General features: G+C 43.1%; 2 protein-coding genes across 2 annotated transcripts in view; both read left to right on the plus strand.

The window, feature by feature from the left end:
- The first annotated feature begins 186 nt into the window (after positions 1-186).
- amrt (TM2 domain-containing protein 2 amaretto) lies at positions 187-3461 on the plus strand. The gene is made up of 4 exons (XM_077645767.1): positions 187-390; positions 513-600; positions 1014-1129; positions 1955-3461. Exons 1-4 carry the CDS (start codon positions 257-259, stop codon positions 2166-2168), a joined length of 552 nt encoding a protein of 183 aa, XP_077501893.1. The 5' UTR covers positions 187-256; the 3' UTR covers positions 2169-3461.
- A 498-nt stretch (positions 3462-3959) lies between these two features.
- Positions 3960-25045, plus strand: part of Slik (Sterile20-like kinase) — an 80159-nt gene continuing 59073 nt past the window's right edge. The window contains exons 1-5 of the mRNA XM_077645766.1: positions 3960-4524; positions 5567-5731; positions 7729-7927; positions 14357-14429; positions 18939-19133. Of these exons, the coding sequence (XP_077501892.1) occupies positions 4354-4524; positions 5567-5731; positions 7729-7927; positions 14357-14429; positions 18939-19133 (803 nt within the window). The 5' untranslated portion in view covers positions 3960-4353. The remainder of the gene's footprint in view (positions 4525-5566; positions 5732-7728; positions 7928-14356; positions 14430-18938; positions 19134-25045) is intronic.

Consider the following 25045-nt stretch of genomic DNA (forward strand, 5'->3'; position numbering starts at 1 on the left):
CAATAAGCCAAGCCACTATGGTTGGTTTCGGCACGTTTTCAAGATAGTAAAAAAAGCATGTAATGCTCTTTTTATTCAAATTTATTACAAAAAAAGTAAATATTGAAGCAATAATTATTTTTTAATAAACACTACAAACTGTCATGTCAATTTGGCTAAGAACCTTAAAACGTTGTTTGCGAAGACTGCACCAATCCAAGTTAGGCCATGTCGGCCAAGTGTGGTCGATCGGGCGAAAGCATTATGTAGCGTAATAATGCTTTGGCTTTTACTCTTTTCATTCCTCACGTTTAGTACAAAATGTGTGCTCTGTGTCCGCGAAAACATGCACTGTCCATCAGATGACTGTCAATACAGGCCTCACGGACCACTCGTCCTCTGTAAAAACTTGTGAGTCTTTTGCTGTTCATTGAGATAGCTCTGCGTCTGTAAATTTCCACTGCTGAGTACACGCTAGGTGCTGTTTCTGTGTTGCTGTAGTTGACATTCGTTACATATCTTCCTTTTACCAGGCCATTAGATTTCCTGCAGTGCTCGGACATTTTGGACCTTCAAGGAAATGAAACTGCCCGGGAAGAGCTGGGCTATGGCTGCACCAAGGTGCGCGGCTGCTGGCAAGCGCAACTTTCTTCTGCTCTTTCTTTGGGAACCCTCTGTTCATTCAAAGTACTGGCTGTTAATTAGTGCCAGTTCATGACTTCCTATGACATTCCTAAATGTAAGGTTAGCAGTGTCGTTTGTCCATGCATTCACATGTCGTGTCTTGATAATTTTGCTTCCGGTGTGTTCATTATAAATAAGTTCCAGTTCTTGACTTCCTATGACATTCCTAAATGTAAGGTTAGCAGTGTCGTTTGCCCATGCATTCACATGTCGTGTCTTGATAATTTTGCTTCCGGTATGTTCATTATAAATAAGTTCATTCTGTTTATGTGTTGCGTGTGAGTATCTTAGCCACCATATTTGCTTATCTCATATTTTTCTTGTGCTTCGCCACTTGGCGCTTTTTGCAGTTTGGTGGTTCCAAATACGAAGACGTCCAGTTTACTGCTGTCAACTGTTCTGTTCTGCCCAATATCGAGTGTTACGGGAACCGCACGTTTCTGAAGGACGGATTTCCGTGCATTAAGTAAGCTATTTCTTTTTTTTTTTTCATTGTAATTTTCAGTTTCTGAAAGATGTCACTTGGGCCTGTTCCTAATTGCTAATCAGAGGCATCGATTTTAACTGCCAGCTTTGTGCAGTTAGTAGCCAGTAGAAGTGACTATAATTCCCACTCCACAAAGCTTCATCACTGATTGTGCTTCTCTCTACAGCAGTGTGGCCTTTGCTTTCTAATTAAAATTTTTGATTTGCCTTTGCAGCTATATTAGTGTAGCACATGCAACTGTTTTCTCATTCCCCTTAGGTATGTGTTCAAGTTCTTGTGCGCTGCACAAATGCTGCTAGATGTTTTTAAAAATCCTTAGCAAAACTACCAGTCCATCATTTGTCGAAATGTTATACAGGGATATTTTGCAGGAAAGCACATATAACTATGTCTTTCACTATGCTGTTTGCCTAATTTATCCATGAATTGTTTTGTTAATTTGGTATTTCACATGTAGTAGGTGGGCAGTGGGCCAGATAGGCCTTGCGCAGTATTGTAGCTGTGTCAGCAGCACTTTGTCATGTCAAGTAACTGTTGTCAGTGCTGTAGACCATAGTTCATAATAGTCCATTAGACAGCTGGAAGGAAAATGCATAAATGCTCATGTGCTTTGCAATGCTAATGTGTGTTCAAGAATCCCAGGGGGTCGAGATTTATCCATAACTGACCACCGCAGTATCCCTCATAGCTCGTGCTGTGATATTCAAGTGCGAATGAGCCACTTTCCGTGTTTGTCTTTCTCTGCCCAATGGTTCGTGCACTGTTGTCCTGTAGATGATGTCTTCTTCATGTTCATCTTTTCAGGTACACTGGACACTACTTCACAACAGCGCTTCTTTATTCTATACTGTTGGGATTTTTGGGCATGGATCGTTTTTGTTTAGGCCACACAGGTACAGCAGTTGGAAAGCTGCTGACGCTTGGCGGTGTTGGGATATGGTGGATAGTCGACATTGTTTTATTAATATCAGGTAATTTAATGCCTCAGGATGGCAGCAATTGGATGCCTACTGTATGAAAAGTGATGTAGTTTATTGGCTGTTCTGTGAAATATTCCATTACTCATGCGAAACCTTCATTATGGATATCACTTTGAAGTACTGCTTGTGAGCATAGTATCAGTACCATTGGCATGCAGCTCTGGAATGGTGTTACAGTGCAGTAGGTGCTTACATATATCTCTAGTAAATTTTCTATCGTCTGCACATGGTATTGCAATTTATTTTCAAATTTTTATTGGTAGCCGTGGATTTAGTAAATGAATACAAGTCCTCTGGCAGTTCATTTGTGCTGTTCCACCTATGTGATGACAGCATGGGACTTTCCATAGCAGTTGGCCAAGAACACTTTGAATCATTTGCATTCTGTGTGAGTCATGTTGAAAGTAGGTGTGTGCTTGCACTTTACTACACTCATCAGGAGTGTTCTCTAATGCTGCTTCTTCTTTATGCATGTGTAAATAACTTGTACAGCTTCATTTATAGCATTCTTTACGGCAATAGGACATATAAAATTGAAAAGTCTGAGCAGCATTCCCAAATTCTTGCAGCCATTTTATCTAGGTGGCTATCTGCAAAGGCGATGTGGCGATATAGTGTGATGTGTGGTCTCTGCACAGAAGGCAACAAATTTACTTGTAAGCTGCTCGGGTGTTGTACATATTTGTGTGCCTTTTGCTATCCTCCTTAACAGCGGCAGTTTTCTTGGCAAAAAGAGTGTTGCGTCTTGTTGGCTTCTGTAGCAGGGTACAAGTAAAAAATGCTGCAGCAAATATCCCTCAAAGGAGGTCCTCCAGCCAATGGTGTTGACTGTTTGTAATGTCGTGGTTAATCCCATTTCCCAGAGGCACTTGCCAGTTGCCTGCAAATTCACACTCGAGGATTGACTGCGACGTCATGAGAACTGGTCAATGTTAGTGGCTCGAGAGGCTCCTTTGAGGGGCATTTGCCACTCGAGTTCTTGAGTTGTATCTGACTACAGTGAAAAATTATTGCACCATGTTTTCCTTGAAAGTGTGCCAGTATGATAGATTATATTTTAATAAACATTTTTCTTGGTGAACAGAAATGTTAATTTATGTGAAACTGTGAGCAAAGAACGTACATCGTGTTCCGCTTAATTCAAAAGCATGCTTTGTGCATGCTGTCACAGTTGGATGCTTTCACAGTTGTACACCTTGCCTGTAGTAGCACTAAATTGTACAGTACAGTAAGATGTACAGTACAGTTTCTGCCACTTGTTTCTTGTCCATCCATTTGTACATAAAAGGCATTTTTGTTACACTCGTGATAAATAAAATGGTATTAAGTCACTGTGTGTACTTACTGTATCCATTTCAAAAGCTTGTGCATCTGTGCGTACAGGCTAGCAGTAGTGTCAAGTGCTACAAGCGCGAAAAACGGCGCGTAAAAAACGGGACAAGAACCCCGTTTTTTACGCGCCGTTTTCAGTCTTGAATCTTGAACCAACTGGCCCAACAATCCTCCCTTTTGTACCCTTGGCATCTGTGTTGCGTGTCTCGTTGCTCCGGAGTCTCGACTTTTACTGTCGCGGAACGTTTGAGCGAACTGTAGAGAAAACTAATCACAAAATCTAATAGAACTTGCGCCAGGCTAAGCTGCCACCTCGCGCACCGTTGCATATTACCGTTCTTTTTTTCTTTGGGGGGACGTTAAGATGAACGCTTAGGGATGCAGCGAAAAAAAATGTAGCCTTGAACTTCCCGTCACTTGCGCCCGGCAGTCGCCGCAGTCTCAAGGGGTGTCCATTTCTGCAACCACCTGTCGGACGCGCGTAAAACTATAAAGGTGACGTCATATTGCAATATGGCAGCCGACTAGGTGAATCGTCTGATAGCCGAGTTTTGTCGTTTTGTCTGTGTGTGTAATTATTGAGTTGTCGAAGCCTCGGCCAAACTCAGGTCTCTGCTGTTCGTGCGGCCTGCGAATATCAGCGTGACGGCTCGGCCGCAATGTGACCAGCGCCGACGTTCAACACAGACTCGAGTACTACATGAGGCCCAGCACGGCGATCCTACTTCCCGTTGTAACTTTTAGGCCTAGTAGCAGCCAGCCTGCGGTGAAGTGCGTGGCAGGAACGTCGGATTTTGGCAGCTGCCTCTGACGTACCAGCGCTCATGACATGTGCTCGAGTGGAACAGTTGTCCTGACATCCCTAGTTTGAGGCCAAGGTGGTGTAGAAGCATGTCGTCGTTTATTTCCAACTTCAAGAAGATATTCAACTTAGGCGGTGTAGGAGGAGGAGATGCCAAGCGTCGCAAAGTTTGTAGTAATATTCGCTTTGACGAGAATCCGGAAGACTACTGGGAAATCATTGGAGAGTTGGGAGACGGCGCCTTCGGCAAAGTATACAAGGTGAGATTATTAGTAGTACGTGTTGCGTCGATGTGTGTGCGGAAATCGCCCCGAGTCTGAGCGCGGAATCTATGCTGCATCGCGCAGTGTGATGAATTGGAGTTTAGTTCTGAACGTCATTGCCAACTTCTCATTCTCCAGCGCGCAATTGAAATATCGCCTTGAATTGCCACTAAGCCAATATAATCGTATGTGATTGTGGCCGCAAGAAGCAAAATGCAGTGGTTTAGCCTCGGTTCGTCCGTAGGCCGCATCAAGCTGAGTAGCTTTCGCAGCTGCCTGCTCGATCAGTAACCGCTTGCTGCTTTCTGCTTCTCGCAGTTCATTGTACATGAAGTGCGTTGTGTTTCATATACTTCGTTTCGTTTGTGAGTACGACGCTTCATGAAGCCAGATGTCGTCCGTCCTCCTTAGCGTTTGTTTTGAGGCCGCACATTACGCTGGCATTCCGGAAATTCCTTCAGTAGCAGCACCGCCGTTCCTCGCGTTGTTCTTGGTCGCGAAGGTTCTTCATGCTTGTTTTGTGCGACCGCCAGATCACTTGCGTTGCTGTGGTGCTCAAGCGCTGTGCCTCCATAAGATTGTTTTTTTTTTTTAACTGTTTGTTTTGATTACTATTTCTGTATGTTTCCGTTTGTGGAGTTCTCGAAATTTTTGCAGGAAATGTTAATGAAAATTAATTTAACATGCGTTCAGTTCAACCACGATGTGTGTGTTTGTTTGTTTTTTGCCTTTGATTAACCTAATCTCCAAACGTGTACAGACTCAGTCACACTGCTCCCGAGTGCACGAGCTGTGCGCGGAGGAATAATGAAAGCAGCATATGACCGTCGCTGCTTGGTTTCAGCAGTAGTGCTGGCAAGGGAAGCCCCATAGACATGCAAGCTGCACACACAAGCGCAAAGCTGAACCACCCAGCTGCTTTCATGTCACTTTCTTTGCTTGTAGTGCAATGCATGCAGCCCACGCAGAAGTGTGGCTGGGTCTGTACACTGGTGGAAGCTTGCGTGCATTTTTCCAATGAACAGTCTTGTGTTAACAGGCCCGGCACAAAGTAACCAACATACTAGCTGCAGCGAAGATATGCGAGCTAAAAGGAGAAGATGATCTGGAAGATTTCACAGTTGAGATTGACATTCTTGTTGAGTGCAAGCATCAAAACATTGTGGACCTCAAGGAAGCTTTCTTTTTTGAAGGCAAATTATGGGTATGTTGTTTGTTTTTGTTTTCATTTTGAAGGCATTGCTTTTCACAAATGGCTAAATAATGACCCTAATTGTATGCATGGTATGTAAAGACAACTTGATTTAGTACATGGTAAGATTGGAGGTATTACACTTTGCACATTTTGTGCTGTGGTCTCTAAATATCTCTAGTTTTAAGTGTTACATGCGAGATAAATCCTGTTAGTCGGTCCTAATCCTGTTTCTTCATGATTAAGTCCTGTTCTTGTTAAGTATCAGTGGTGTGCCATCCCATGTACCAGAAATCGGGAAGCATTCTCGTTATTGAGGTTCTACTGTATACATATGAGTGTGCTTGACAAAAATGCTAACTTCACAACAAACTGCAATTTTGCTTCCATTTATGATTTAACCATCTGCCAATTGAATCAGCAAGCACAACTTTTGCATTGGAAAAGATAATAGTTTTCAATGGTTTTTTCCAAAACTGCTTATAATGTAGTAAGCCATGCCCATGTTGGCAACATTGGTAATTGTTGCACTAGTAGGTGAGACTGTTGCCTCTTTGGTGAAGAATTACCTTGTTACATTTCGTTTAGTCCTTTTTTTTTCATTTTTACGTGATCCGAGTCAAACTTGATAGCCCTTTATAAAGGGCCTGGCCACAACAATTATCATTCTCATCAGTTGGTGTAAGGAAGTGTATTGCGATTTTGAAATGTGTAACAAAGCCCTATTGGAAGTGGCAAGGACGGGTTGCTTTGGAAATTTTTTTTTTTTTAATTCATGCCAGCAGTCTAGTTGAGACGAACAGTGTTCACGGAAATTGCTCAAAGAGGGTTTCATCATGTGTGGGGCTTCATGTGGATGTTGTGTCAGCCACTGTTATGGTTTCAGAAGGATGTAGAAACGCCCCTTTGTGTGTCTTACCCGTTATTTCATTTAGCAGAAGCTATGGCCTTGGCCTGCCATCGCATTTTAGAGGGAGAGGGATTTGGCTGGTTTCCAGTGGAATGCCTCATCCTAAGCTGAGTAATCTGTCGCCTGATAAGATATGAGACTTTCCTGTTTGCTATTGTGTGCATGTAGGTGTATGGGCTCAGGGTCTACATTGCTTGCATTATGTTGAGTGCAAACTGTGCATGCATTTTTCAATTTGTCATCTATAGCAGGAAAATGCTTGTGGTCTGCAAAACAAATAGGTTTTAACTTTATTATTATTTTTTCCACTTGGTGATTGTGAAGTGATTGTGATTAAAAGAAACATCTGAATACTTCAGTGTCATATAACTGTAGCCGAACTGTTTGAAATTTTAAAAATAAAAACATGGCTGTGAAATTGTGACATGTCTGTCATATGTCACATTGATGATGGTGTTAAACTTTCACTTCTCCTCTGACTGTACTGCTTCTATCGTAGAGCAGGAATAATGTGGCATAATAGTTTACTTACGAGCATTGTGCTTTCATTTTGTTCATTGCTTGTCAGATCCAATAGTTATTCGCAACAGCTGGGCGTACACAAGGTGCAGATGGTAATGACTGAGTGCTCATATATAAGGACAAGGAGGGGGTGCTTTTGTCTGAGGTCGGGCTGACCGGCAGGCAAAAATGGCTTGTTTGGCCCTTGGAAAATGCATGGCGGCACCTGTCATTCTTCTTTGCTTGCTGAAGCTTGAGCCACGAATACTGCTTGTGTTACCAGGTACTCCTCAAAAAGGCGCAAAACAATTTATGCTTTACCATTTCAGTAGAGTGCACTTTGAGTAGGTTAAGCTGCAGGGCAAGTCTTCTGCTCATTTCAGTATTTTCTTGATGAGAATTAATGAGAATTAGCAGGAGCACATAGTCTAAATGTTGGTGACCTGTGTTGGAACGGACTTCAGGGTTTAAATTTGTGAGGTTTTTCTCATGTGCAGTACATGTTGCATGTCCGTAGTGAGGAATTTGTTCTGCAGTATTTCTATGTCTAGGCATTATTCTGTGATGTGTTTTGACCAGTCAGTGGTTGTTCTGACAGATGTTGATAGAGTTTTGCGAAGCTGGAGCAGTGGATGGAATAATGATCGACCTGGAAAAGCCACTGACAGAGCCACAGATTCGCTACCTATGCCATGAGATCTGTGAAGGACTTCGCTTCTTGCACTCAAAAAAAGTAATCCATAGGGATCTGAAGGCTGGCAATGTTCTTCTCACCTTGGATGGAGACGTGAAAATAGGTGAGTAGAGTAGTTTGGTTGCTTATATTGGAGAACAATATTTTGTTAGCACTTATTTTGAGATACGAGTTCTGTTTTTTTTTTTTTTTCATTTTAAAATTGTCTGTGTCATTCAGTTTTTGTGCCATTTGGTTGTTCACTGCAAACCCCTTACCTTACCTACTAATACATTGCATACTTCATGAATTGCATGCTTTTTCTTGAAGCATACAGTTCATGAGGCATATTTTACATGTGTTTGTTTGGCAAATAGCTGTGGTATCCTGAATGGGAATGTTTGATTTGTAAGCCATTCTCTTATCCACATAAAAAGATGTAATGCAAGTGTCTTTAAGTATTAGACAGACTGTTGCCGGAGTTCTGGTTCAGCTTAAGGTAATTGAGAATTGAAACATCTACATGAAATCTCTCCAGATTTGATTAGTGGATGATGGTTACCCATTGATATATAGCTTATGGAACTATTCTGTGGATAATAAAGCACTTCAGTGAAAGTAGCCAGGAATGGTGCCAAAGCCTTGGCTGTGTTTATGACATAGGCTAAGAAATCTGTAGTGGACCTAGTTGAGCCACCACGTTGACTGATCGCATAACTAAGGCATAGTGGGAACAAACTTACTGGATCAAAGTGTCTCTTTTACCATTAGAGATATAATCTGTGTGTTTATAAATGGCTTAGTGCTTGCTAAGCTCGTTTTGCATAATCTAGGCACATTTTAGATCCCCTTCTCTAAAAGATGACTTGTGTGACTTATGGCTGTACTTCTGTAGAAAAGTAATAATTGTACACAGACAGCAATTTTTGTAGCATTTATTAGCAAATTTGTGGCTTAAAAAATAACAGGCCTTGGTTTTAAATGTGGTTCAAAGTCCTTAGATACCCATTACAGTGGCTTAGTGGCTTTGACATTTGGCTGCAGGTTCGAATCCTGGCCATGGCAGCCACATTTCAGTGGAGGCAAAATTCAGTAATTCCTATGTGCTGCTCAATATCTGTGCACTTGAAAGAGCCCCAGGGGGTCGAAAATAATCTGGAGGCATCCATTACAATGTTCCGCATAGCTCACATGCAGCTTCGAGGCATAAAACCCTGCATACTGATACCAGTGCCAAAGTTCTGAGATAAGCTTGTCGCTAAGTGGCGTTAATACCCATTGAATACCCAGGCCACTGAACTGATAGTCTATCAACTCAAAGGCCATTTGAGTGTTGCTACACTGGCTACTCCAATGGCCATCAAGATTTCGAGGACCTTTGAGTGGTGACATGAGACATGGAAGGCTTGCAGCAACATTCTTAGGAATAAAGTAAGAGCAGTATCATCCCTGAAAAATGTGGAAATTCGAAATACCTAAACAAGGAAATCAATTTCAAGAGTGATTAAAATTACTGTAACAAATCACAGATGCATTTGAAAAGCTGCTTCAGCGGCTTTTCAAATGCACCTGGGATGCTAGACAAACAATTTTTTTTTAATCTTGCAGGTTAAACTTGTAGGCTCATTGCTTGCATGGCTATGAAATTGTTGGTGGTGCCTCACCACCTTTGTGCGAGATAATGGAATCTCTCAACAGCGATTGAGTTTGCCATGTGGCAGCAGCACAAGTCCTTCGAGTTTGATGGTGATTGAGAATCTCAAAGTAGCCTTTGAAAGTGCCCATGTGACATCCTCGGGTATTGTTTATTTTTTAACCTGCTCGATCGGAACGCCACACTCATGGCCGTTCTAATACCAGCAGGTGCTGTCGTCACATTTGCCTTTTACTTCTGCAGGACACACATAGGTAGGATTGCACCCAAACATGTACCAGCTCCTGTGAACTAGTTTAGGAAGAGCATGTCAGCTGTCTGTGGCACAAAAGATGTTGTGCCAGAAGAAATGGAGAAGCTGACGTAGCGTTCTGTTGCCACATTCCTTTAACTTGGCTGAGAGGTGCTCTTCCTGTTAAACATGTTTACTGGTCATACACAGGGAGTGGTCCCGGGCTACTTGAAAAGAAGGGCCTACAAAGTTAGAATTTTGAGCATAATGACACAGTTAGTGAACCAAGAGTGAAACAGATATAAATGAGGAGGATTTTTGCAAAGAAACGTTTAAGCACCCTGGATAAGTTTTCAATCAAGCATTCGTTTGTTATGGGCTTCATCCTTTTGTGTGTGATTAGCTGTTTTGTCTTATAGCAGGCCATGTGCCCAATGTCTGCTAAAAGCTGGTCACAGCCCTTGTATTCCTAGGAAAAAAAAGTATTATTGTGCCTATATAGTTGAATGTACCTTGCATTGCAGACCCCTGCAGTGCAAAGCCACCTGTATATTCTATGAGCCCATTCCATTCTCTTTTGGCACTGCAAGAGTTCATGTTAACCAATGTACACAAGTTCAATGGTTCACATTGGTTACTAGATTGTTGCAGTGTGTCTTTAGGAAACCAAGCAGGAATCATTTTGGCAGAGAGCATCTTAAAGGGAATGATCTGCATTAATCTTTGTGTGTGTGCATATTCATTAATATTATTGGTTAATACAAAACCATATTTACTGCCCCTGAAGTCTAACTAGCATACTGTACATCATTGGTTACAGGTGCGAAAACAGACACAACACAAGGCAGAAAGACAGGACGTCAGTTATCGTACAACATGACAAATAGCATGGCTTTACATTATCTCAAGCACCATAAACCTACCATCCTGAGCTGTTCAGTATTGTATCATGACACTTTCCTTGACATGATTTGCCCTTCTGCCAATTAATCTTAGTTACAACAGGCCTGTACAGAACAGTATTTTACTTTCTGAAATAAATTGCAGTTACAGGGAGTTTACTCCACATTTTGTGAGTCAAACAACAAACTGCAGAAGTCTCAAAACTGGTTCTTCCTAACATACGAAGGAAGCCAATAGTCACTGAAACCAAGGAAAGCGTAGGGGAATGTTTCTAACTCTCCTTTTTTAAATTTTGTGGGGCTAATCAATGGGAAATTAATATTATAATTATTTTATGGCTGATGAGGGTGGCATTGCTGAACACTCATGGTTAGGTTATATGCAACTTAAATGCCCCCAAATGTAGAAGATTGGATAGCCGCAGTTCAGTTGATAGAGCACTGTACACGAAATTCGGAGGTTGTGGGTTCAGATCCCACCGGCAGCATTTGGTTGTTTTTAGCACAATAGCTTTGAGGCTTATCGCATTAAAGCTCCCGTTCTGCAAAAAATCCGGCGTCGTTGGCATTCTGAGTGAGAAATCCCCGGAGAAGCAACCTAGGTGGACCACCTAGGTCATGTGACCTTGTGGTGTCATCGCAGCCTGCCCACTGAATTGTGAGCAAACTGGCCACCGTGAGAGGTGGCAGTTAATGATTGGTCGCGAGACGTTGCTCGGGAAGAGCAACCTGCAGGTCACACAAGCCACACCGGTGACAGCGCCACTGTGCCAGCAGTGGTATGTGGACTCCAAGGGATATCTGTGAATGTGAAGTCGAGAATGAGCAATTCCGCATATATGGACATTGACCCATTAATGCTATTGTGTCATGCCCTTAAGGCAGAGCTTAAGTGTCCCCTCCAATTTTTTCTTCTGCTCTCTAATCAGTTATCTTTCAGCCATAATATAATTGTACTATTAATTCCCGATTATCACCACAATATAAGACATAAAAAGATTTCCTAATGCTTTCCTTGCTTTAGGTGACTGCTGCTGTCCTTCATTAAATGTCGTAATGAGCCCCTTATTTCCCTACCCTTGTTGCTCAATAGTTCCTCCCAAGTTATTCAAAACCAGGGTTAAGTGAATTTGAACTACAGTCATGCCTCATGTATATAACCCCCATTAATATGGATGACTCGAATTATGGAAATTTTTTTGGGGACAAAACTTTTCAATGCATTTACGCCTTGTTAATATGGAAACTTGCTGTCCGGGCAATGGACAGGGGGAAAATGCACAGAGCCTATTGGGTCCCATGTATTTTTATCGCATTATTATGGATAGTGATAAGAACAAAATTTTGCTACCCCAACCAGGTGTTCCACTTTCTGCATCTTGAGTGCAGGTCACCTGTAGAATGCAGTGGAAAAGTGCAAAATTGCCAAGTCTGTTTCCCATACAATATGCCGTACTGCATGGATGGCTGTGGAAAAAGATCTATCTGTAGTTTGTGCTACAAAGAATGCATAATTGAGCTGTTGTCAGTGAAATGAGTCAAGAGGTCACGGGATAGGAACAGTCGTAGCAGGAGTTAGGTCATCTAGCCGTGAGACGCAATCAAGCATATCGTACACACATCTACTTGCCAAGTCTGGATTCTCCCGGATAATCTGGGAGACTCCACCATTCTGACAGTTTTGTATGAAATGCTCTCATGCCCAGAACCTTCTCCAATAGTCTGGCCACAAGCTGATGTGTAGAGGAGTGCCTTGTCCCAGCTTGAAGGTGCAGATGGGCTTTTGAAATTTAGCCGTATCTCAGAGGTACTGCTGTAGGAATCCTCACCATACAGCATGGCAATGCTGAATGGAAGAGACTCTAGAAAACTCACAGCCATTTTTTAACATCAATATCTGACGCATACCTTTCATGAAGTGTCACAGGGACGGACATTCTTACTCTCGGGTCTATTGCAAGGACTTCCTGAACCTGGCAGCCTCTGCCATATCGAATATTTCGTAACAGGGATCATTGTAGCTAGTGACATAGCATGTTGGCGATTTGGACAAACATAAGTGGTTGGACATAACAGGCAATTCTTGCTCTATTGTAAATATATATAAAAGTCAGTCCGGTTTTAATGCCTGTGAAAAATTCCATCCCTTGATTCCTGAGAAGTGTTTTTTTAACCCTCCCCGTTTCCCTCGAATGCCTTTTCTGTGAACCTGGCGGGTATGCATACACATACCAGGTCTAGGTGCGGGAAGCTGCACTGCATTGTTGCAATCATAATGGCAGCCAGAATAATGGGTTTAGTCCTCCCAAAATTGCATCTAATTTGAAACTCACCGACCACCTCTGTGAACTGAAGCAGACCCTTATCATAGCATTTTTTTTTTTTAAGCGAAAGCTGTACTTCTCGCGTTCTTCGTCATGTCGGTAAGCAAAACAACGTTGGAAGACAGCAAAGCGCAAAATAAAAAATAAAAAAATGAAAGCAATAATAATATGAAATAAAATAACAACAAGCTAATTAAAATAGAAAGTGACAAAAATAAAAAGCAAATGAAAGTAAAGAATTGCTGGAAGAATTACTGAAAAGCAGCTTTTGCTCTGCATTAAGGTTCGGCAGAATTGCGACGAACATGCGTCAATTTCGTTCACGATTCGTTATTACAGACGACTTGCTTTAAGGACAATTTTGCTTTGGAACGGAAGTGTCCATATTAATGAGAAACAATTGTTTACCAATTTATTCGAACTGGAATCTTGGTCCTGTTGGTTGGTTCATCTTGGTTTGAAGTCCGCGTAATTAAAACAAATTTTCAGTCCCTTTTAGGTTCGAATTATACAGATTCAACTGTATCATCATCATCTAACCTCAGTGATTAAACTGGTACATTCTTGCAACTTTGGTTTTTTTGCTGCTTGATTATTGCAGTTTATTCTAATTAGTTTGTTATTGAATCGCATGATTGTTATATTGTTTTTAGTAAGTGGCTTTAGCTCATAGTTACCATGTTATGATTTATTCTTTATAATTGATCTTTGTGTTGCACCTGTTGGCTATTCTGTACTTCTGCCATTAATGAAGTATGTAGTTCATGGTTCCCTAAACATGGTTCTCCAAACATTTCCTTATTTTGTGGCCTCCTCTTACACTAAAGCACTGAAAAATGAATTATTTTGGTTGCCTAACACAGTCTGTTTGGTTGAATTATGGAAAAAAATGCCTGAATTTTTGCCTAAATTTTATCAACGTGCGAAAGCAGAATTGCATGAGCGTCGGCTTGTCTTGTTACTTTATGGTTGGCTTACCATGCTGCTTTTCATTTTGTACTATCATTGTGTACTATCATTGTGTACGCATTTTTGTCGAAATGAAGCACACATGTGCAATGGCTGCTGATGGATGACGTCATCACGATTGAAGTGGCGCGGTGTGGGCGGGAGTATGGGCCTAGTGGGGGCGCTAGGAGTGTAAATTATGTTGTGGGACTTGTTGCTGCTGTACAGGTAATGGACATCGTCAGCAGTGATTGCACGAACCCGCAGATCGCAAGATCGTGCTTGGGATTTACCCATCAGAGTAGTTCTTTCGCATTAAAAGCAGAGCAAAAGCCGTTATAGACAAGGCAAGAGCCCTGATAGTTACTGGCGTTCGTGCATCTTGTGTTCTTATCTTGTCTGATATCTCTGATTTCTAAGTCGCATGAGTAATGGACTAGATGAAGGAAGTTGCTGTTACAAGTGGTTTATACAATGCTTTCGTGGTTTTCAGCCGACTTTGGCGTTTCTGCAAAGAACAAGCATACACTTCAGAAGAGAGATTCATTCATTGGCACACCTTACTGGTAAGAGTTACGTCAGCATTTTTATTTTCAAAGCTTTTTTTTAAACAAGAACTGAGGGCCAGTTAGTTATATAACTGTTAACCTATTCCCAGCCTGTCCTTTTTACGTGAAGTAATTATGACTGAAGATTAATCATTTTACACCTTAAAAGCCATTAGTAGTGGATTTTGCAAGTAAATTATGAGCATAAAGTGCTAGAGTAATGGAGCAAATATTAATACATGCAAACGCGCGCACGCGGAGGGTAGCATTTGATGGAAATGCCTCTATATGCTCTTTAATGGCAGACACTTTGCCTGTCAGGAAAATAAGGCAGGACACCTCTCTATTGCATTGCATATATACACACTTGCAATCTGTCTGCTGTAATGAGTCGCTGAATATAGCAATTTGCCAATTATCTTGTAGCCTGATTTCAGCTTTTGGTCACAGTAACAGCATTTCATGTACTATTTCATTGTTCTTGATATGCACACGCATGCATCTCGTGAAACTTTGGTTTCGTTACTGTTGTGTTTTACATCCTAATTCTTAGCTATCTGCCATTATGAACCATTGAATTAAGCAATCTGCAGATTATGCTGCGACTGTGGTTTCTTTTTCTGGCCCCAGTAGCAGCATTTACTTTTATTGAACAGGTAAAACTTTGGTTGCATTGTATGATTCTTGTGGTGTAACGCAGAGCTTTGCATATTCTATTTGTTGCTTTGGGTCATAGCAAGGCATAGTAGTGCTTTATGTAAAGGAGTATAGGCAGCTAATTTTGTTTGCATGTTTTCTTTTTTTGCTAATGGTGCGTAAGACATGGCTATACATGGATCATCACGTAGTATTCGCCTACTACTAGTAAATAATTTATAATTGAATTTTCCTCTCAGGAATTTGTTGTTGTTTTTTTTAAAGGAAATGGCACAGTAACTGCCTCACATCTCAGTGGGCACCTGAACCACGCCTTAAGGCGGGGAAGCTGTTCTTAGAAAAAAAAATTTATTAATGAATTCTCAATTGTGAAATCGTCAGGGACCATGTATTTTGGCGCTTGGCTGCTGATCCGAAACACGCGGGTTCGATCCCGCCTGCGACGGCGGCCGAATTTCGATGGAGGCGAAATTCTAGAGGCCCGTGTACTGTGCGATGTCAGTGCACGTTAGAGAACACCAGGCAGTCGAAATTTTCGGAGACCTTCACTATGGCGCCCCCCATAGCCTGAGTTGCTTTGGGACGTGAAACCCCCATAAACCGTAAATATGTCATTTAATTTTATGTACAAGTAGGAGAGCTGTAACGAAATTCTGCTGCAATGAACTTGTTAGAATGCATGCCATTGGCTTGTCTTGACGTCAAGCTATGCAATAAGGGTAAAATTATCCTGCCTATCACAGAAGTGGAGTTACATAATTTTAAAGTTGCCACTTCACAAACAGGAAGGAAAATTTGTATAAAGGGATAAAAGAGGGAGTAAAAAAAGAAAGCAGGAAAGAGGTGCCATATAGTGGAGGGTTCCGGAAAAATTTTGACCACCTGGGGATCGTTAACGTGCACTGACATCGCATGGCATATTGGCGCCTTTTTGCGTTTTGCCTCCATCAAAACGCAGCTGCCGCGGTCAGGTTTGATCCCCGGAAACTCAGGCTTGGTAGCCGAGCGTCCGAACCACTGAGCCACCGCGGTGGGTCATTTTATTTTTTTTTCTCACTAGTGCTGTTTCAGTTTCGGTTTCGACATCAAAGATCGATATATGTCATGTGAGGCATGAAAAAACTGTAATATAATCGCTGCTTCTTCATTCGTTGACCTTGAGGTAGGCTGGCCTTAGCATGATAGTGAATTAAAACGACAACGCAGCTTTATATCGCACTTTTTCTATGCCTCACATGATGTATATGGACCTTTGGCGTCACAGCCACCGTTCGGCTGCTGAAACTGAAACATATAGCAGTCATAGGCAAATACCATGCGGTGGTACGTGTATACAGTAAAAGCCCTTCAATTCAAACTTCAAGGTAGTTGAAAAAAAACGTCTGAATTATTGAATGGCCCCCGAAAACTGCCAAAAACCGTCTGCATGAAAGCAAAATTTATTTTGTGGGAATGAGAGCAATTGTTATCTCCTTTTAAACGAAAACTGTGCAACAACAGTGATTTCTTACAGTTGCGTCAAATGTTTTATTTGAGCAATATGCATTTCAGGCCTTTTTACGAATATTTGGACGATCGCCTGTCGAGCACGTCATACCTCGCCACGGTGTCCATTTGGGGGCCATCTGAATTAACTGATGTGAGCCCTGCGGCACCGGAATAAAACGAGCTTCCAATACCATAGACGCATTGGCGTTTGGCGGGACCCCGGCAGCAGTCCGAATTTCTGAATTGACAGGTTTTTTAACGGGGTGGTTTCCAGCCTGGCACTGGATGATGGCAGTAGCAGTGCGTGTCGAAAACTGACCTCAGCGCCGTTCCTGGCATGTGTTCAGTCCAAATTAACCGGTACGCGCGCGATTTCACTCCAAATTAACAAGTGTGTGCTGCCATTGACTTATGTGCATTTTTCACAGGAGGGAGCAGGGAGGCCGAATTATCCGAATTAACATGGGGCCGAATTAACGAAGTTTGACTGTACCAATGTCTTGCACATCATTACAAAGAAGGAAATATGCAACCAAAAATTAGGTGTCATACTCTATTTAACTTAATATTGTTTCAGGTAAAAAGTGTGTTTTTTTTTTCTGAGTATTTTGCTACTGTCTTTTACTACTAATGTGGTAATTTACATATTTTGATTTTAGTGCGAAGCTCAGGGAAATCCTCGAAGGCAGAGTAGATTTGTAACAGGGGAGTAGTTACTTATTAATATCCACCGCTGCACTGGCTGCGCTCGGGTGGAAGTTAACAAGTAATTACAGTTAAACTAGATGTAACGAACCACTATATAGCAAATTCCTAGATTATTATAAAGTTTCTCAATTCGCCAACACCGCCCCCATTGGAGCGCGTGTACTTGAGACCTCCATGTAACAAAGGTTTTGCAGTTGACCTTGATATAACGAACTCGCGGTGCCGACTCTCTGTTAGATTGTGCTGAGTTACGAAATTTGGCAGAAAAGTTTCACGACGATAAAGCACGAACTGACATGAGAGGAACATGTTCAATCGCAACCAGCGACCGCAGTTGACGCAGTGCACCGTGCTCCAACGCTTTTGGAACGTCGCACCACATGGCACTACAACAGTTATGCTCAGAAGCAGTGGAAAAAATCGGAGAATTTTTGCCTAAATTCTATAAACATGCAAAAGCAGAATAGCATGAATGTTCGCTTGTCTTGTTACTTTACTGTTGGCTTTCTAATGTTGGCTTATCAGGCTGTTTTTCATGTCCTCCTATCGTTGTGCACGCATGTTTTTATTAAAATGAAGCACACGTGTGCGATCGATGACGTAATTACGATTGAAGCACCGCGGTGTGGGTGGGAGTATCGGCCAAGTGGGGGCGCTAGGCGTGTAAACGTTGTTGTGGGACTTGTTGCTGCTGTACAGGTAATGGGGGCACCGTCGGTGGTGATGGCACAAATCCACAAACATTGGCGCTCGTCCCTGTCATTTCGTGTCTTTCGTCCTTGTCTGTTTCACGCTGTGAAGTCAACATGAACGGTCACCAACTTGCCCTCCGAGAATTCTGATCCAAACGTCGCAAGATCTTGCTCGGGGTTTAGCCATCAAAATTGAAAAAAATGGGGCATAGCAGAAATGAAACGGCATGAGCAGTGCGCCTAATCGCCTCCATGTGGCTGCTCGCATGATTTTGGTGCCGATAGTGCCGATAGTTCTCGCATGTCGGGACTCGGTAGCGGGAATGGCCGGAGTGCCGGCGACGCAAGGCGAAGAGTCTGTTTTCAGGGGCAACAGCAGAGGGGGAACATACGGGAAAAAGCATATTCCTCCGCGGCCGGTCTACGGTGGCAGCTCGACTGAGCGTGCTCTCCTCTAGCTCGGCCTGGGTGCTCCCCCCCTCTCCCCACCCCACTCTTAGCAGTGTTGCGCGAGCCGGTTGACTGCTCGCAGTCGTGCTGTCAGTGCAGAACGTAACAGGGTAACAATGTTTTCTGTAAACTTTTTCAACGTGATTTCACCTACATTTATTTCTTATTTTGTTTTCCGTTCTGCGTTGTCCTTCGAGTCTTATCTCGAAAACTGCATGTAACGAAATCCTGGGTGTAATGAAAACTCCCAGACATCTTTCAATTTTGTTATATCCTCATTTAACCCACCTTGGGGAATCCCCCAAACTTTGCACTAACATCGTTCCCACTTATATTTTGCTGACCGATTTGGTCTCGCCATACCATCTACTTGCTGGGCACTCCAAGGCAGTTGTCTTGGGTGACCAGGTTGAATTTTTCTTCAACTACGAAATTTCTGTGACAGCTGTATGGCTTTCCATTGCAGCCATACATACTGCACTTTAATGGACGCGAATGAGTAATTACTGCCTTACTATCTTCTGGTTTTTAGGATGGCACCTGAAGTGGTCCTATGTGAGACTTACCGAGACAATCCATATGACTACAAGGCTGACATCTGGAGTCTTGGAATCACCTTGATTGAGTTCGCCCAAATGGAACCTCCAAACAATGAAATGAACCCTATGAGAGTCTTGCTCAAGATCCAGAAGTCCGACCCTCCATCCTTGGCCCAGCCTTCAAAGTGGTAGGTTCAGCAGTGGTTTGTCTGATGGTGCTAGCAAGGAGATTGTGAACTCTGAGACTTGCACTTGCTGCCACAAACTTCTGCAATGGGTGGGGTTAAAGCACAGATCCCCTCAACGGTTACCCACCTTCCCATTGCAGAGCTTTGTGGCACATTAATTTCATTAAGCTGGTTGACCTATGCATCGTGTGGATCGAAAGGAGGAGTTTGAGGTAGTGCAAGTTGCACTTATAGAAAGAAGCTCAACATTTATACCAGATGAAAATCGACAGTTTTATAATTACAGAATAACACGGCACAAACAACTAGCTATGAACACACAGGAATAATTACAAATAACCTCACGCAAGAATGCAGGATGATGCAAGAAGTGATGTAATGTGCGCGGATACGCAGGCAAAACAATAAAAAGCAAAGAAGTGCAAAATAACAGTTCAGGAAGAGTTCAACACAAGAAAAATTCTGTCATGTCCCGGTGTTACGGAGGTGATTGATGTTGACGGCAAGGTGTTTGCAGCAGAGTCCTAAAGGAAGGACAGCGGAGGGTTCGTCCCGCTGGAGGCACCCGAGAGGCTGAACCTGCCAAAAGCACACTGCCTTGATAGGACAGAGCCCGATTTTTCGTTGAGGTTGCACAGCAAGGCCACGAGCCACCGGGTCAGTGCTTTGAGGACCCTGTCGGAACATGTCTTGAACATGTCCGAAAATCCGGTGGCCTGCACGTATCTTCCAGGATTTAGGAGGCTGCTTCTCACACTTGCATTTCATTTGATAAAAGAACATCTCAGTTATGTACACAGAATTGTGGTTGAAAAATGTATATTATTTTTTTTTCTCGTTGCTCCTTTTATTGCAATGCTTTTTTATTATGTTTGAGTTTTCACTCTGTCTGTGCCTGCTAAACAAAATAAAGTAAGTAAACCTGCATATACCATTGCAAAAAAAGAAAAGAAATGGACATTTATCACTGTGTTACACGGCATTCAGTTGGCGGCTGTTGAAATATTTTCATTTCGCGATACATTGAGGTGAAGAGTTTGTTCAGCTTATCAGAAGTTTGTCTTAACAGCAGTGCCCCCAAAAGATGCATGTGAGCATGCTATGTGCGTTTTATAATGAATAAAATGACTTTGCAGTGAGAGGATAATCGCAAATGGAACATACATATGGCTCTATGCATGAGGTGAGCTGTACAGTGGGAGAGCAAACGAAGTCACGTTATCCTACTTGAGAACAGCATTGGTCTAGTTTTCTTCTTTCACAATCTTTTTCTCACTCTCTGTCTTTCATAGCAACTAAAAAATTTTGTATGTTTATTTGTTTGTTTCTGACTTGATTTTTGAGGCTCCGAGTGCTCTGAAGGTGCCCAGTTGGGAAGCTATGCATCTGTCTGTTATCTCGCTCCTTCCGTAGTGTAGCTGGTATCAACTCTACAAGCAGGTGCACCATGTGCCTTACTGCTTGCCACTGGCTGTGCCCATGTGACGCTAATATCTGGCCATCTCTTTGCTGAAGTAATACATATTGCTACGCAGTGTCAGTTAAAAATTGCTACTCTGAAAAGATGCCACACGGAAAACTTTTTTTTTTTAATATTAATGCTACAGGAATGAAAACTGTACCACTTACAGAGCTTTACCTTCTCTTTCCAAATATCTTATTAGTTAGAGGTAGCTTGATGCCTTCATGTTCTAAGTGCAGTGCATAAGTTAAAAACTTGCATGCTTGTGCAGCTACTGGACATAGTGGTAAGCATGACAGAACAGTGCAAAATGGTTGTTTTTCTTGTTACTAACATTCCATTGAGTACAGCTAAGCAGTGTAATGTCATTCCCTTGGCATGCAAAAATTTTTAGACAATTTTATGTTTTAGACATAAGTGCAAGTGCAAAGTTTAACAGTTGTTTACTGCTGTTGTAGCAACACTACAGTAGCCGACGGATAATTCGGACTCCAATAATTCGAACTTGTAGGATATTTCGGATCTCGATGAGGCGCCGTCAGTGACCCCATAGAAGCACATACATATTCTCGACGGATATTTCGGACATCAAAAGTCCGAAAGTTCGATTTTTCGGACCAATTTCAGTCGCCTGCGGGCCAAAATCGGCCATCTTATCGGCTTTTTGCCGGCGCAAAAGGTGCCATCTTGGATTGAGGTGGATTTACGCTGCAGTTGGATTGGCTTGACATACGTTCGGTACCTCATTGTTGCCAGTAGAGGTCCCTGCGATCTCTGACTCTTCGAGGTGGCAGCCGGATTGTCATCGCCGTCAACTTGTTTTTGTCGCCGACGTTGTCGCGGGCAGTTATTGCTTGTCCCATACGTTGAAAATTGGTTGTTAGGGGAAGGAAATTGTGCAGGAGCTATCTCGCATCTCGACCGGAAGGAATAAAGGAGGGGCTGAGAGAAGGAAGGAAGAAAGAGGTGCCGTAATGGAGGGCTCCGGAATAGTTTCGACCACCTGGGGATCTTTAACATCGCACAGCACATGGGCACCTTAGTGTTTTGCCTCCATCAAAACGCGGCCACCGCGGTCGGGATCCAACCCGGGTGTTCCGGATCAGTAGCCGAGCTCCCTAACCACTGAGCCACCGCGGTGGGTCTCATACGTTTGCCATTTGTCGTTTCGTCACTTGGCTTCCTCTGACCGCGTCGACCGTATGGCACTCAGTCTTCACGAAGTTACATCCGTTCGCCGTTTTGTGATTGCGTCCGGCGGTTCTGCTGCTTTGAACGAAAAGTGCCTCATCTTTGCGTGTGTTTGACGAGCGGTGTGGTGCACACTCGGGTTGTGGACGACATGGCCCCTCCGGGTCCGTCAAAGAAGCGTGGGAAGTATTCCAACTAAATGCGGTGACCTTGCTGTCTAGCATGTACAGTGAAAGCACAACTTTGGCGCAAATACAGGCGCAAATCGTCGCCAGCAAGAGAAATTTGTCGCGAGGTAAAATTAGTGACATTTGTAAGCCGATTTCATCTCAATAAAGTGGTTTTTTTGTACTTCACGGATTTTTCGGACTGTTCGATTATTCGGACCATGTTCCGGGTCCCTTGGAGTCCGAAAAATCGACCGGTGACTGTATATGCATGAAAATTGGAGACAATGCAGGCCAGGGTACCGTGATATGGCACACAGCTTTAGAACTTGCTCGTGGTATCTTCAAGACGAGCTTTCTTGGCTGGACAGCGGCGAGGAGTCTTTGACTCGGCTGTCTGCTTTGTTGACATCCTGGAAATTCATTTCTTGTTACAATCTTTGCACAATTTGAAAGAATTGCCTAGAATCAGACGAGTCGGTTGTGTTGTGTCTAGCTCCAATAGCATACGCCGCAACCAGTGCTTTGACGTTCACGGCAAAATGGTCTTGCAGTGGCACAAGGACGCGCTTCAGTGCTGCGGTCACATGCGGGGGTTTACGCCTCAACAAATACAGTAGTATCTCAGTCATACAGATCTCACGGGGTCATGAAAATTATTCATGTCATCCAAAACAAACAAAATTTGTATGAAAAATTTACACAGATCTGTTTTCGGTTGACGGGGTTTATTTACGGCCGCGCAGCACTGCTTACTCACGACATCGGTTCCATGCTAGTCGCACGACTGGCAGTCGCAGCGTTGATAATGTACAGGCAGCAAGTACAGGGGAAATAGAAACGCGAACAGAGCAGAGACTAGGCACTCCACTGTTTGCATTTCTTTTCATCACACTTTTATTTTGGTGGTAGCAAAGACTAGTCATCTATGATGCATTCTGGGACGACTCTTAACGTCTTTTTTTTTACCACTCAGGTAAAAGCGCTATCAAAAGAAATTCGAACAGCGGGGCGCATAGGTGCTGCATTGTTCGCATTTCTTTCCATCGCGATAGTGCTTCATGCTCAAGGGTGCGGTCGCGGCTTGTGTGTTTGTATTATCTGCAGTAGGGTAAGGGAGTTGTTTGTAACTTCCTAATTTATGCCCATTGCACGCAATGCCCTCTGGTCAGGACATTTTACAAATTCGTTGAATCCTGAAATTCGTATCGGCCGGGATCATACCATCGAGGTTCTACTGTACGCCAGTGAAACAGACGTGCAATACACGTCTGTGTTCAGCTGAACTTCAGAAGCGGCACAAGTCTTCTTTCCCGCATAGCAGCCATTTTGTCGATACATAGTTTGCACCGTCCTCACTCCGGCGACCTAGGTGATTCAAGCATTCAGCGACTCGTCACCATTTCTACCTTCATTTTTGAAGGTCCTTATCTCCTTTTCTGATACGCTGATGAATTTATCAACGCTTTCAATGTAGCTAGAATGTCTGGCCAACTCCGAACTGTCAGAAGCGTTGCTTCCGCCAAAATTAGGCTTAGCTGGCGCAGACAATTCCACTTTACTTTGTGACGAGTTCCCTGAATTCGGGCTTCGTTCAAAACTTTCGACTTTGAAAGTCTCGTTTCTTTTTAGCATTCATCGAAATGAGTAGTAGAAAGATTTGCGTAAGCTTGCAGAACACACACTAAGAGCTGCACATTGCAGAAACAGCAGATGAGATATATGGCCATTTTGCACCCTAGCAGCCAACGGCATGGTCGAAATTGCACCACATAATTTAAGGTATAGTAAATGCACTCAGATTTGGTGATGAAGATGTTTTTTTATTATTATTACTTCCCTGAAATGTGAAGCAGCAAAGCCAGCCTTTGGGAGAAAAAGCATAGGCCTCAAACTTACCAAGGAATTATATCAGCATACAGACTATCATGGACACTATGCACCCGCACACAAGTCGCTCACTATAATTCAAGCGAACGCATGACGACTGCTACAGACAAATACAGTAAAAGCTCGTTAATTTGAACTCGGGTATTTCGAACTCACTGTTAATTCGAACTGACGCCCGGGTCCCGGCATAGCCCTCTGTATTTCAATGGGGGAAAACTCCCGATAATTCGAACAAGTTGGTATCCGCTACGGTTAATTCGAAGTAGGAGCCCCTGGCTGACACCGCTCCTCATAGATAAAAGTTGACCCATAGCGAGTACAGCGCGCTGGAAGTTTACTAGAGATGTAAAAAAAATAGAAAAAAAAAGCCGAGCGCACGAGGCTGTCTGAGCCCGCACTCCGGTGCATGCCGAAGCAGGTTTTCGCTGCCGGAACACTCGCCCTTGCCGCAGATGCTTCGGCTCAAGCCGTTCCAGGTCTTTGTTGTGCCGCGGTCGCTAGTTTGCGATCACGGGGTGTACACAACGCAGTATGGCAGTTCGGACGCCAGCGTCTTGCTTTTTGTTGGTGCCGCTAGCTACGTGGACAGCGGTGTGGAGACATTGGAGCCTTTGAGTGGCTTCGATATAATTGAGGAAGCCTGCTGTCAGCAGACGCCACAGGGCTCACAGGCAGTGGGCACAGCCGACAGTGATGAGTCCGACTGCGGCGGCGAGCCTATGCCACTGCCAAGTGTATGTAATGTGTGTGAAGTAGCGTCAGCGCTCGATGTTGCAACGCGCTACTTCTCTGCCACTGCGAACTTGGCTCTTGGGCAAGCTGCAAGTGATGCTGATGGAGTCCAAATGGACATGACTGTTTACTTTTAATTTTGACTACCCTTTCCCATAAATAAACATGTTTTAGAGCATAAATAGCGTCCTATATTCCAATAATAAAGCTTGCTGCTCACGCGAATGCATTCCAGTACTTGTTTCTGGCACGTAACTGGCCAATCAGTTTATTTCATTTGTCATTAGGACCGCATGAATTTAATTCTCAGAATCGCCCGCCACAAACGTGTAGTAGCACCCAGCTCGCAATAATGAGTTTTGACTGCTTCGGATTCTGACGCAGTGGGGCGCTGTGACAGCTCATTCCAGCACCCATTTGATAATTAAAACAACTTCCCAGATAGATACACCCCAACATGCAAATTCTGC

The sequence above is a fragment of the Amblyomma americanum genome, chromosome 1, assembly GCF_052857255.1.
Source record: "Amblyomma americanum isolate KBUSLIRL-KWMA chromosome 1, ASM5285725v1, whole genome shotgun sequence".
Taxonomy (NCBI): domain Eukaryota; kingdom Metazoa; phylum Arthropoda; class Arachnida; order Ixodida; family Ixodidae; genus Amblyomma; species Amblyomma americanum.

Bases quoted from the DNA above. Each gene is read 5' to 3' on its own strand.
- amrt (XM_077645767.1), top strand. From the start codon at position 257: ATGCTTTGGCTTTTACTCTTTTCATTCCTCACGTTTAGTACAAAATGT. The intron at 601-1,013 runs GTGCGCGGCTGC...CGCTTTTTGCAG, and splicing joins TGGGCTATGGCTGCACCAAG to TTTGGTGGTTCCAAATACGA. The intron at 1,130-1,954 runs GTAAGCTATTTC...TCATCTTTTCAG, and splicing joins GACGGATTTCCGTGCATTAA to GTACACTGGACACTACTTCA.